The 12,388-nt window shown below is 41.7% G+C and overlaps 1 protein-coding gene across 1 annotated transcript in view; it reads left to right on the top strand.

Moving 5' to 3' along the window:
- Positions 1-12,388, top strand: part of LOC137321828 (venom phosphodiesterase 2-like) — a 138,777-nt gene that overhangs the window by 57,740 nt on the left and 68,649 nt on the right. The window contains exon 7 of the mRNA XM_067984532.1: positions 8,615-8,734. Coding sequence (XP_067840633.1) covers positions 8,615-8,734 — 120 coding nt within the window. The remainder of the gene's footprint in view (positions 1-8,614; positions 8,735-12,388) is intronic.

The raw sequence follows: 12,388 nt of genomic DNA, 5'->3' as shown, positions 1-12,388 counted from the left end.
CTGTGGAGTGCCATTTCTAGTGATATTTAAAGGAATCATCAGCTGCTCGCAGGTAAATCACTGGTTACTGCTGCTTTTGAGCTTTTTGGGAGTTTTATTTGCTGGAACCGGCAGTAGTTGTGTGTGAAAGTAATTGGTGAGTCATCAGGGGGCCTCTGGCAAACATCTGTTTGGTTTCAATGGGTTTGGTGCTTGCACTGTCATTTTGGCTGGAAGAGAAGGAGGAGGAGGAGGAGGAGGAGGAGGAACAGTCTAGAGTCTAGGGACCTGCAGGTGCAGAGAGATGAGTCAGAAGAGAGCAGCTTGCAGGAGACCTTACCCTTCATGAGTCTACAGGCCCAGAACTTCTTACCTGCAGTTCACTGAGTAGCAGTGTGTGAAAAGACTTTTGCAGAGTTCTGTCACTTGCTGCAGTACCAACTGCAGCCTAACGCCTGGTCACATAAATCCTTGCCTGCAGCTGTTAAAGTCACTGTGGTCCTGAACTTTCATGCCTCAGTGTGTTTCCAGGCTACAATATGTGACATCTGCAATATTAGCCAATCAGCTGTGCAGGTCTGTATTTTCCAGATGACTGATTGCCAAAGCCAACATCTGTTGGGAAATTACTAGAGTCTGTAATTCAGGATAGAGTGACGGAACACGTTGAACATTTTCAGCTGATCAGAGAGAGCCAGCATGGACTTGTAAAGGGTAGGTCGTGCTTGACAAACCTGATTGAATTTTTTGAAGAGGTGACTAAAGTAGTGGATAGGGGAATATCTATCGATGTTGTTTATATGGACTTCCGGAAGGCATTCGATAAAGTCCCTCATAATAGACTGTTAGCTTAAGTTGAAGCTCATGGAATTGAGGGAAAATCATTGACCTAGTTAGGAAATTGGCTGAGAGGCAGAAGACAGAGTAGAGATAATGGGCAGGTACTCAAATTGGCAGGATGTGACTAGTGGTGTCGCACAGGGATCTGTGTTGGGGCCTCAACTATTCACTGTATTTATTACGACTTAGATGACAGGGTAGAGAGCCACATATACAAGTGGCTCTCTACCCTGAGATAGGCAGCATTGTAAGCAGTGTAGATGGAAGCATAAAATTACAGAGAGATATTAATAGATTAAGTGAATGGGCAAAACTGTGGCAAATGGATTTCAATTTCAGCAAGTGTGAGGTCATCCACTTTGGACCTAAAAAGGATAGATCAGAGTACTTTCTAAATGGTGAAAAGCTTGAAACAGTGGAGGTCTAAAGAGGCTTAGGGGTCCAGGTACATAGATCATTAAAATGTCAGGGACAGGTACAGAAAATAATCAAAAAGGCTAATGGAATGTTGGCCTTTATATCTAGAGGACTAGAATACAAGGGGGTAGAAGTTATACTACAGCTATACAAAGCCATGGTTAGACCATACTTGGAGTACTGTGTTCAGTCTTGGGCACCGCACCTTAGGAAGGATATATTGGCCTTGGAGAGAGTGCAGCGTAGATTTACTAGAAAGATACGTGGACTCCAAGGGTTAAATTATGAGGAGCGATTACACAAACTACGGTTGCATTCCCTGGAATTTAAAAGATTAATGGGTGATTTGATTGAAGTTTTCAAGATATTAAGGTGAACTGATACGGTAGCTAGAGAGAAACTATTTCTACTGGTTGAGGCGTTTAGGATTAGGGGACATAGCCTAAAAATTAGAGCCAGGACTTTCAGGAGTGAAGTTAGGAAACACTTCTACACGCAAAGGGTGGTGGAAGTTTGGAACTCTTCCGCAAACAGCAGATGATGCTAGCTCAATTGTTAATTTTAAATCTGAGATTGATAGATTTTTGTTAGCCCCATATCCCTTAATACCTTTGGTTAAGGCAGCTAAATGGAGTTAGGTCACAGATCAACCATGATCTCATTGAATGGCGGGACAGTCTCAAGGGGTTAAACGGCCTACTCCTGTTCCTATGATTTCATCTCCTTTCCCTTGAAAGCCTTTAAACAGGAAGACAGGGTTCTGAGCTTTGCCAGGATTTAAGGCTCTCCCCAGGTGCAGGGCACCATCGACTATATACACATAGCCTTGCATGCTCCAGTAGAAGCGCCAGAATAGGAAAGGAGTGCCTCCCCCTGTGTGGGTCCTTTCCCTGGCATTGTGCACTAGTTTGTCCTGCAAGAGGAAAGGAATTATTAGTGAGTGGTGTGCTAAAAAAATTCTGAACATCTGTGTGTGAGGGTAAAATAGTTTGTTTGGGCTATGAAGAACCATCAGGTATGTGCAAGACAGGGCATTAATAGGTGGAGCAGTGGCAGAGTTTGGGTGTGGTAGCAGGAGGAGGGCCACTGAAGAGTGTTACAATGATTGGATGAGAGGAATGTGAAGTGGGGGAGGTCAACATTTTCATTGATGCTGTTACAGTGAAGTGGTGCAGGGCTGTGCTGACAATGAGCAAGAAGATTGTGAACGGGAGTCTCACCTTAGCAGCCTGGGTCAAGTCATTGAACTTCTTTCTGCACTGCTTCCAGGTCCGAGGGGCTAAACTTCTGGCATTGACAAGCCCATCCACCTCTGACCGCCCAGTATGGTGGGGCACTCTTCTCCTATCTGGTGGAAATAGGATATTCTTCTTTTACCTTACTTCCTCATTAAAGCATCCAGGGCATTATCGGACAATCTGTGTTTAAATTGGATAGCCATGTGGTGAAGGATAGAATACTCAAGCCTGATCTTTAGTTGTTCCCAAGCATTTATTCATAGAGATTCCCCTTACACACACCACACCCTAGATAAGCTCTCCTATAAAAAGCATACAAGAGCGTCCCCAATTGATACCCACCACCTAAATACAATTAACACTGATTGATATAAATCATACAATTAACAACCTGGGATTGCCTGGTGTCATCAAAAATAAACTAACAAAAATATAGTGAAAAAATAGACGAACCTCATGCCATCAAAAAGGAAAAAAAAATCAATCTGGGCACTCTCCCAGTCGACATTTATTTTTCTAGTACATAAGCAGCCTTCAGTTGAGCTCCACAATGTGCACAGCATCTCACCTTTTAAAAGGTGCAGGCCCCCCAGTGGGCGAGATGTCCAATTACCGGAGTGATTCGTACGGGCAGCACGCCCATCAAATTTAAATGAGGCGCAAACCTCTTCGGTCAAGTAAAGTGGTCGACCCAATAACTTCCCACCTGTTTTGGGCACAAGTTGAACGTCCACCCCCAATAGAATTTTATTGTACAGAAAGAGCTCATTCAGCCCATCATGCTTGTGCTGGCTCTCTGAAGAGCTAGCTGTTTAGTTTCATTTCCCTGCCCTTTCAAATATTTAGCTACTTTGGATTCTGCTTGCACCACTGTTTCTGGTAGGCTACTCCATGTCCTAACAACCTTCCTGGGCAGTTGCACAGGACCAAATATGTGAAAATCCACCTTTTTAGGCACAGAACAGCCAATTTTTCTATCAGTGATCTTGAGGTCCTGCTGCATGAGATGAGATTTAGGAGGGACAGACTTTGGTAGGTGGGGGAGAAGGTTGGTGAAAGGAACTGCTTCTGCTTTGTGGAGGGAGGTGGCATTGGCAGTAAATGCCACCTCAATAACCCCTTGGGCGATTACTTTGTGCCAGAAGAAGCTTAATGAGTTGATGAGGGCTGGCAAGATAAGAGGCATCCCCCACAGCTTTCAAAAATGTAATGTACTTTGTATCATTTACAGCCAACTTATCCTCATTGTGTTTAAGACTAGTTGACTATTGACAGTTGACTATTAGTGTGCAGGCTCAAACCAAGAGGTAAACAGTTGTTAATAGTATTCCTTTGAATGTAGTAAGTTTTTGAGCTGAATGGATTATTGTGCATTCCTAGGAATAAAGTGGCAGAGAGATTACCTGCAGTTCCATTTACATGATGTTACTGTAGAGATGCCCAGTCATCCACATGTGTCAAACTGGATTTAAGGAGCCCATTCCCTGCTCTGTACTCACATCCCTCGTCCGCCTGTACTCCACTCCTGGGGCTACCTGTGTTACACGATCTGGCTTGAATTTCCTTTTATTTCATAAGAACATAAGAACATAAGAAATTGGAGCAGGAGTAGGCCAATCGGCCCCTCGAGCCTGCTCCGCCATTCAATAAGATCATGGCTGATCTGATCCCAACCACAAATCTAAAGAACACAAGAAGTCGGAGCAGGACCCGGCCACACAGCCCCTGGGCCCTCTCCGCCACCCACAGGGCATTGACCGATCCGAACTCAGCTTCATGTCCAATTTCCTGCCCGCTCCCCATAACCCCTAATTCCCTTTACTTCTAGGAAACTGTCTATTTCTGTTTTAAATTTATTTAATGATGTAGCTTCCACAGCTTCCTGGGGCAGCAAATTCCACAGACCTACCACCCTCTGAGTGAAGAAGTTTCTCCTCATCTCAGTTTTGAAAGAGCAGCCCCTTATTCTAAGATTATGCCCCCTAGTTCTAGTTTCACCCATCTTTGGGAACATCCTTACCGCATCCACCCGATCAAGACCCTTCACAATCTTATATGTTTCAATAAGATCGCCTCTCATTCTTCTGAACTCCAATGAGTAGAGTCCCAATCTACTCAACCTCTCCTCATATGTCCGCCCCCTCATCCCCGGGATTAACCGAGTGAACCTTCTTTGTACTGCCTCGAGAGCAAGTATGTCTTTTCTTAAGTATGGAGACCAAAACTGTATGCAGTATTCCAGGTGCGGTCTCACCAATACCTTATATAACTGCAGCAATACCTCCCTGTTTTTATATTCTATCCCCCTAGCAATAAAAGCCAACATTCCGTTGGCTTTCTTGATCACCTACTGCACCTGCATACCAACTTTTTGATTTTCTTGCACGAGGACCCCCAGATCCCTTTGTACTGCAGTACTTTCCAGTCTCTCGCCATTAAGAAAATAACTTGCTCTCTGATTTTTCCTGCCAAAGTGCATAACCTCACATTTTCCAATATTATATTGCATCTGCCAAATCTCCGCCCACTCACCCAGCCTGTCTATATCCCCTTGCAGGTTTTTTATGTCTTCCTCACTCTCTACTTTCCCTCCCATCTTTGTATCATCTGCAAATTTTGATATGTTGCACTCGGTCCCCTCCTCCAAATCGTTAATATAGATTGTAAAGAGTTGGGAACCCAGCACCGACCCCTGTGGAACACCACTGGTTACTGGTTGCCAGTCCGAAAATGAACCATTTATCCCAACTCTCTGCTTCCTGTTTGATAACCAATCCTCCACCCATGCCAGAATATTACCCCCAATCCCGTGATTTTTTATCTTAAGTAATAATCTTTTATGTGGCACCTTGTCGAATGCCTTCTGGAAGTCTAAATACACTATGTCCACTGGTTCCCCTTTATCGACCCTATACGTTATATCCTCAAAGAACTCAAGCAAATTTGTCAGACATGACTTCCCCTTCATAAAGCCATGCTGACTTTGTCCTATTAAATTATGCTTATCTAAATGTTCCGTTACTGTCTCCTTAAAAATAGACTCCAAAATTTTACCCACCACAGATGTTAAGCTAACTGGCCTATAATTTCCAGCCTTCTGCCTACTACCCTTTTTAAATAACGGTGTTACATTAGCAGTTTTCCAATCTGCCGGGACCTCTCCTGAGTCCAGGGAATTTTGGAAAACTATCACCAAAGCATCCACAATCCCTACTGCCACTTCCCTCAAGACCCTAGGATGGAAGCCATCAGGTCCAGGGGATTTATCCGCCTTGAGTCCCATTATTTTACTGAGTACCATCTCCTGAGTGATTTTAATCGTATTTAGCTCCTCCCCCCCGAGAGTCCCCTGTTTGTCCAGTGTTGGGATTTCATTCATTTTCTTTCTTTATTTTCTCAATGCACAGCCCTGCTACCTCCAAACCTCAACCTAGCATTGTTCTCATTTTAAGCCTTGCCACTGTCCTCCACGTTACACCCGTACCTTGCTCAAAGAACTGGTCCTACCTACCTACAAGCATCTTGATTACCTCCTTAGTCTGCAAACAACACCAGGAGCGATCCACTGATATGTTTTAAAAAATCATCAAATATTAAACAGTTTGGACATATTAGAAGATGTCAATAAAATATATTTAAATAAAAACCTTTTTTCAAACGCAGCGAGTTGTTATGATCGGGAATGCACTGCCAGAAAGGGTGGTGGAAGCAGATTCAATCGTAACTTTCAAAAGGGAATTGGATAAATACTTGAAGGGGAAAAATTACAGGGCTATGGGGAAAGAGCAGGGGAATGGGACGAAATGAATAACTCTTTCAAAGAGCTGGCGCAGGCCCGATGGGCCGAATGGCCTCCTCTTGTCCTGTACCTACAATGATTAAATTCTCCAATATGCTCAGCTTAGTTATAGTAGAGATGTTAAGCCTTCTTTTGTTTACAGCATACTCCAAGGATTAATGGCACAAAATTTCAAGTAGTGCAAAAAAATTAATCCATACTAACTACAAATATATAGGGGCTTGGAAGTTTTTGTTCCTTTTGAGAAGCTTAGTTTACAGCATAGGTGCAGGGGAGCAACAGCTCCCTCACTGTTAATATGGAAGTCCAGTGCACCACGAATCTGAGACAGTTGCCTTTGCCTCACACAGAGTGGGCCTGTTCCAGTCTATGACACACATGTCTGCCCTCCACCATGATAATAAATGCTTTGTTCTTCAAAAGCCACAGGCACGTCTTAGCTGCTGAATTGTTGAAAATTAATGCTGTCTTGTGGAAATGGCTCAGAAGCTTATCCAGCATTTTCTTTTTAAAATAACACAAGTGGTATTACACCAGATCTAATATTCCCCTAACAATTTAAGCATATACAGAGTAATGGCTTGCCTCACAGTCAGAGCGTGAACAGAGTATCGGGACAGTGGGACTTGGGGGCAGTGCATGTGTGAATTAAACAGCTATATCAAATTTCCAGCATTCTTGGGAGATGGCATGACTTTTAAGAACTTTATTTTTAGTTTTCTGGCCTCTTTCAATTAGTCACTGCACATCAAAAGTAACTCATCGTATGTGACGCACTTGGAAACATGTATGAGAAATGTGATAAGGCGATATAGAAATGCAAGTCTGACTTTATCTCTTTTTTGTTTTACTCCTATCTATCTCTTTCTCTCTCTCTCTACCTCCTTTCTATCTTTTCTATTGAATATCAAACCAGTAGGCTTTAAGGCTGTAATTTATTTGAGTAGGCTCATGTCACACTGTCCTTGGGTTCAGTCATTAGTTATTTCTGTAAGGAAGTTTGTGTGTTTACACACAGCTGTTGATTTATAGTGAAAGCTGCCCACTTACAATGGGAACCTTACAATTGTATCACAAAATAGGAGTCACCACTAACTCGTATTGAACATTTTATTTTTAAGAAAGTTTTAAACAATATCCTATAAGGTTCATCAGTTTAAGAAGTTGAAAATATTTTAAAATGCTAAAATATGCGAAAATGAATATCATGCCTCAACTCAGTGTTAGGGTATTATGCAGCGCTTCATCTGACCTGGACATTCTTTGTGCAGTCACTGAGTGCAAAGTGAAAACTGTACCAATCTTTTGCATTATATTCTCTTTCTATCTTCTTCACCATTTCCTCATTCACACTTATTTTATTCCTCAGAGCTGCTATCTTAGTTTTTCCTGTAAACACCAGTTATGATGTAGAGACCAACGTTTTCTGTTCAATTATGATAATTATGATATTTTTATAGTGATATCAGTATTATGATGCCTTTGTCAATTTTATTGTAATTTGGCCAGACCTTTGTGTCCACTGTCTCAAGTCGAACAGACTTCATTCAACAAAGTATCTGCAATCTCTAGGATTGCAGTATTCTGGTGCTACAGTATTAAGAACATAACAGACTTCACTAATGGCCAAGGCACCTGAAAATGCCAAGAGTTGTGGTTGATGTATGATAATCAAGTGAACTGTAATATTATCAGCAATGTATCCATTTTATAGAATTAGACTCCTTGGCCTAGAAGTTCGATCACGTTTGAGTCGAGGTGTGACCCTGGTGCTGCACATGCCTAAAGAGGCCGGTGGCCAGCTTCATTTGTTTATTACACGTGAGCAGCAAGCACCAAAAGCAACTCATCGGTCCAAGGAGTCACCAAGATCGGCCGGCTTGAACACTAGTTGAGGTTGTAAGGAGAGTCTGGTGGGGGTCTGGGAGGTGAGCAGGGGCTGGCAGCGGTCCGTGAATTTAATGTGGAGCTGGGAGGAGCACCCCTTCACCTCCCAGCTCCACAATATAGTAAGTTTTAAAAAATAAAATAAAACCTACCTTTTACGGTGCAGGCTGCGGTCAGTTGCAAACAAATTTTGGAAAGAAGGCCCACAAACGGCGTATGGACCCTATTTGCATATGCAAAGGTACAAACTCCTGTTTCAGGTGCGGACTCTGGATGCCTATGCAGCTGGCTTTATGGCGGGCCATGCACGCTGCTCGCCATATTAGACTCTTGGGCTCCCTTAACACGGACGCGGTGCAATCCAATTTCTTGGTCCGTTATTATGTTAATTGAAATATAACCTTTTGCTAAAACAAACACCAGAGTAGTCTTGTGTCATTGATTTCACTTTCAGGGGCTATATCCAGAATCTCATGGTGTGATTGACAATCGCATGTATGATGTGGACATGAATGCCACTTTCAGCCTTAGAGCGGAAGAAAAGTTCAATCCCCTTTGGTACAAAGGACAACCTGTGAGTATTAGAAGCAATAATATTTGTGTGTTGGAACCGCAACAGTATGATTATAGTGCACAGTTTCTTTGGAAGTATTCTAGCAAATAAACATTCTAAAGATGCTGAAATATAATTGAACCACGAATAGAAAGAATAGTGTAGTGACAGTCCTGTGAGTATTCGAAGCAGTAATGTCTGTTTGCTGGGCCACACTGTCTGCTAATAATTTTCCATGCATATTGAAGAATTGTTAATTTAATTTTAAGCTTGTGTACATATACGTGCTGACTGGTGCACCCACTAGTGTTCCCCAGGTAAGGCAACTGCAAGATATTAAAGAAATGAAAAGAAGAAACTACAAATACTAGAAATTGAAATAAAACCCAAAAATGCTGGAAATGCATAGTACTCTCAACATTTGTGGAGGGTAAAGATGGACAAACATTTTAGGTGTAGACTATATGCACAAAATGCAAATCTGTCTTTTCTCTTTACAGATGGTGATAGACCTACTGTTCAAGCATTTTCTATTTTTATTGTGGAAACATGAGAAATAATGTCCTTTTAAGAACTAAGTACTTGCAGTTGAGAAACATTCGCTTGAAATTAAAAATAAATGACTATAGAGCAGCCCAGGCTGGTGCTCCAACATGTTATGCTGTGAAGTGGTAGAACACAATTTTGCAGCCAGATTTCTCAATAGGCCTTATTCCAGATTTTAGTTGCTACATTTGAGTGGCACTGATAAGAGGTCAAGTTCTTTTCCACAGCAGAGGGGAAAATTACCAGACTAGCCCCCCTAAGGGACCACTCACTACTTAAGAATAACACTGGGAGAGGTCTGTTCTTCTTGCATTTTTGTTCAAGGAATGTGCATTATCGTGGAGCAGAGAGTTGGAAAATGGGGGAAAAGGCAAGAACATACATCATAAATAGTGTAAAGTAGACACATTTTAAGTAGAAAAGTAGCATGTGGAAAGGCAGGGTGCAGTGAATTGTCAGCAATAATACCTCTTTCTAAAGTTTATGGGGGTGATTTTTAAACCCCAAGAACGGGTGGGTTGGGAACGGGTGGGAGTTGAAAATAGTTGTTTTTTTGGGTAGCAACCGAAAATTTTTGGACTTTGCATTCCCAGTGGGAAGCCTGTACTTTTACGCGCCGATGTTAAACCCGGAAATAAAGCTGGGTTGCGGTCGCGACCCAAAAAACAACTATTTTCAACTCCCACCATCCCCAACCCACCCGTTCTTGGGTTTTAAAATCGCCCCTTATATCTTTGAGTGCTTGTTGTCAACATTCTCTTACCACTGTGGTATGAATTTTAAATATAGAATATTGACTTTAGATAATGTATTATATAAACTATTTAGCTGATAGTTGGAATGCAGTTGATTTTTAGGACATGTTACCTAAATCATTCAATGGCTGTGGGTGTTTACCTTCTGTGCACTATCCACCCAGAAGTGCTGTACATTCAGTTGACACCTAACTTTAGAGACGATTCATTGGTTTGTAGAGGGTTAACAGAATCACTGTAGTTGAATCCAAACTTTTCAAATGTGTTACATATGTTGTGAAATGAGCCACATTACTCTGCCCCTTATTAAAATGTTCCATTTTTTTCTCGTCAAATGTTTATCCCCAACTATAGTGGTTTCAGATGGTAGGATCAGAGTTACATTTTGTCACTTCATAAAACTAAAGAAAATGTTAAAATCACATTCTTTTTAGTTTCTGCCTTCCTACCCTCCACATCTTGCTCCAGCTGAGTGGGAAGGTAAACATAGCCTGGATTTCTTGGCATCTGCTATTGCGATTATAATTCTGTGCCTGAGCTGTTGGAAATAGTGTTCTTCTGTTTGCAAGGATTCCTGCTTGTTTTTAGGTAAAATGCATCTAAGTTAAACACAGAAAACATCGCCAATAGTGAGGTTTTAGGCAATTGCTTCTGATCCAAATTCAAAATAGTTGTCTCATGTTTCATGAATCTAAAATGATACTGTAAGTTTTGTGCTAGCTCACTGGTCTGGTTCGCTGCTTGGGACACACATAATGGTTTTGCTTGAGTTCCCTTGCATACAGATAAAGCTGCACCCAAAATGAGAAGTTCAGTCCTGTAGCTCTTTGTTAACTATCATAATGGTTTTATTATTTGCATGCTCAAAGCATTTTCAGTTATAATTTATAAACTGTGTTAGAGACGTTAAACAAATATTTTGTATTTGTCTTCACAGTAGAAGACACAAAAAGCATACCAAAAATAGTGGGGAACCAAGGGGTAAATGAGAGTGAGGAACTTAAAACAATTAATATCAGTAGAGAAAAAGTAATAGAGAAACTAATGGGACTAAAAGCCGTCAAATCCCCTGGACCTGATGGCCTACATCCTAGAATTCTAAAAGAGGTGGGATAAACGGGTCATTTTCAGTTTGGCAGGCTGTAACTAGTGGTGGGCCGCAAGGATCGGTGCTTGGACCTCAGCTATTTACAATCTATATTAATGACATAGATGAAGGGACCGAGTGTAATGTATTCAAGTTTGTGGACGTTACAAAGGTAGGTGGGAAAGTAAGCTGTGAGGAGGACACTAGACAGATTAGTGAGTGGGCATGAAGGTGGCAGATGGAATATAATGTGGGGAAATGTGAGGTTATTCACTTTGGAAGGAAGAATAGAAAAGCAGAATATTTTTTTAAATGGTGAGAAACTATTAAATGTTGGTGTTCAGAGAGATCTGGGTGTCCTCGTACAAGAAACACAAAAAGTTAGCATGCAGATACAGCAAGCAATTAGGAAGGCAAATGGTATGCTGGCCTTTATTGCATGGGGGTTGGAGTACAAGAGTAAGGAAGTCTTACTACAATTGTACAGGGCTTTGGTGAGATCATACCTGGAGTACTGCATACAGTTTTGGTCTCCTTATCTAAGGAAAGATATACTTGCCTTGGAGGCGGTGCAACGAAGATTCACTAGATTGATTCCTGGGATGATAGGATTGTCCTATGAGGAGAGCTTGAGAAGAATGGGCCTATACTCTCTGGAGTTTAGAAGAATGAGAGGTGATCTCATTGAAACATGTAAGATTCTGAGGGGTCCTGACAGGGTAGATGCTGAGAGGTTGTTTCCCCTGGCTGGCAAGTTTAGAACTAGGGAACATAGTCACAGGATAAGGGGTCGACCGTTTAAGGCTGAGATGAGGAGGAATTTCTTCACCCAGAGGGTTGTGAATCTTTGGAATTCTCTACCCCAGAGGGCTGTGGATGCTGAGTCATTAGGCATAATCAAGGCTGAGATTGATAGATTTTTGGAATCTAGGGGAATCAAGGGATATGGGGATAGGGCCGGAAAGTGGAATTGAAGACAAAGATTAGCCAGGATTTTATTGAATGGCGGAGCAGGCTCGAGGGGCCGTATGGCGTACTCCTGCTCCTGTTTCTTATGTTCTTATGTACAGGGAAGATATTTGCTTTTCTAGCAAGAGAAAATTCGATCAGGCAGTCAAAACTGAGAATCTGAGAATTGGCAAACATTTCATATTTATACTTAACAATTAAGTATATTTAATCAGCTTATTTGATCACTGAGAATTTAAAAATTAACTATACTAAAAAATATTCTGGAAATGTAAAATATTGCAATGCAACAATGATCCTATGATCCTCTTTTGTAAA

Source organism: Heptranchias perlo, chromosome 5 (assembly GCF_035084215.1).
Source record: "Heptranchias perlo isolate sHepPer1 chromosome 5, sHepPer1.hap1, whole genome shotgun sequence".
NCBI lineage: Eukaryota > Metazoa > Chordata > Chondrichthyes > Hexanchiformes > Hexanchidae > Heptranchias > Heptranchias perlo.
The sequence above is the reverse complement of the archived record's forward strand: the minus strand, read 5'-3'. Positions and strand labels throughout refer to the sequence as shown.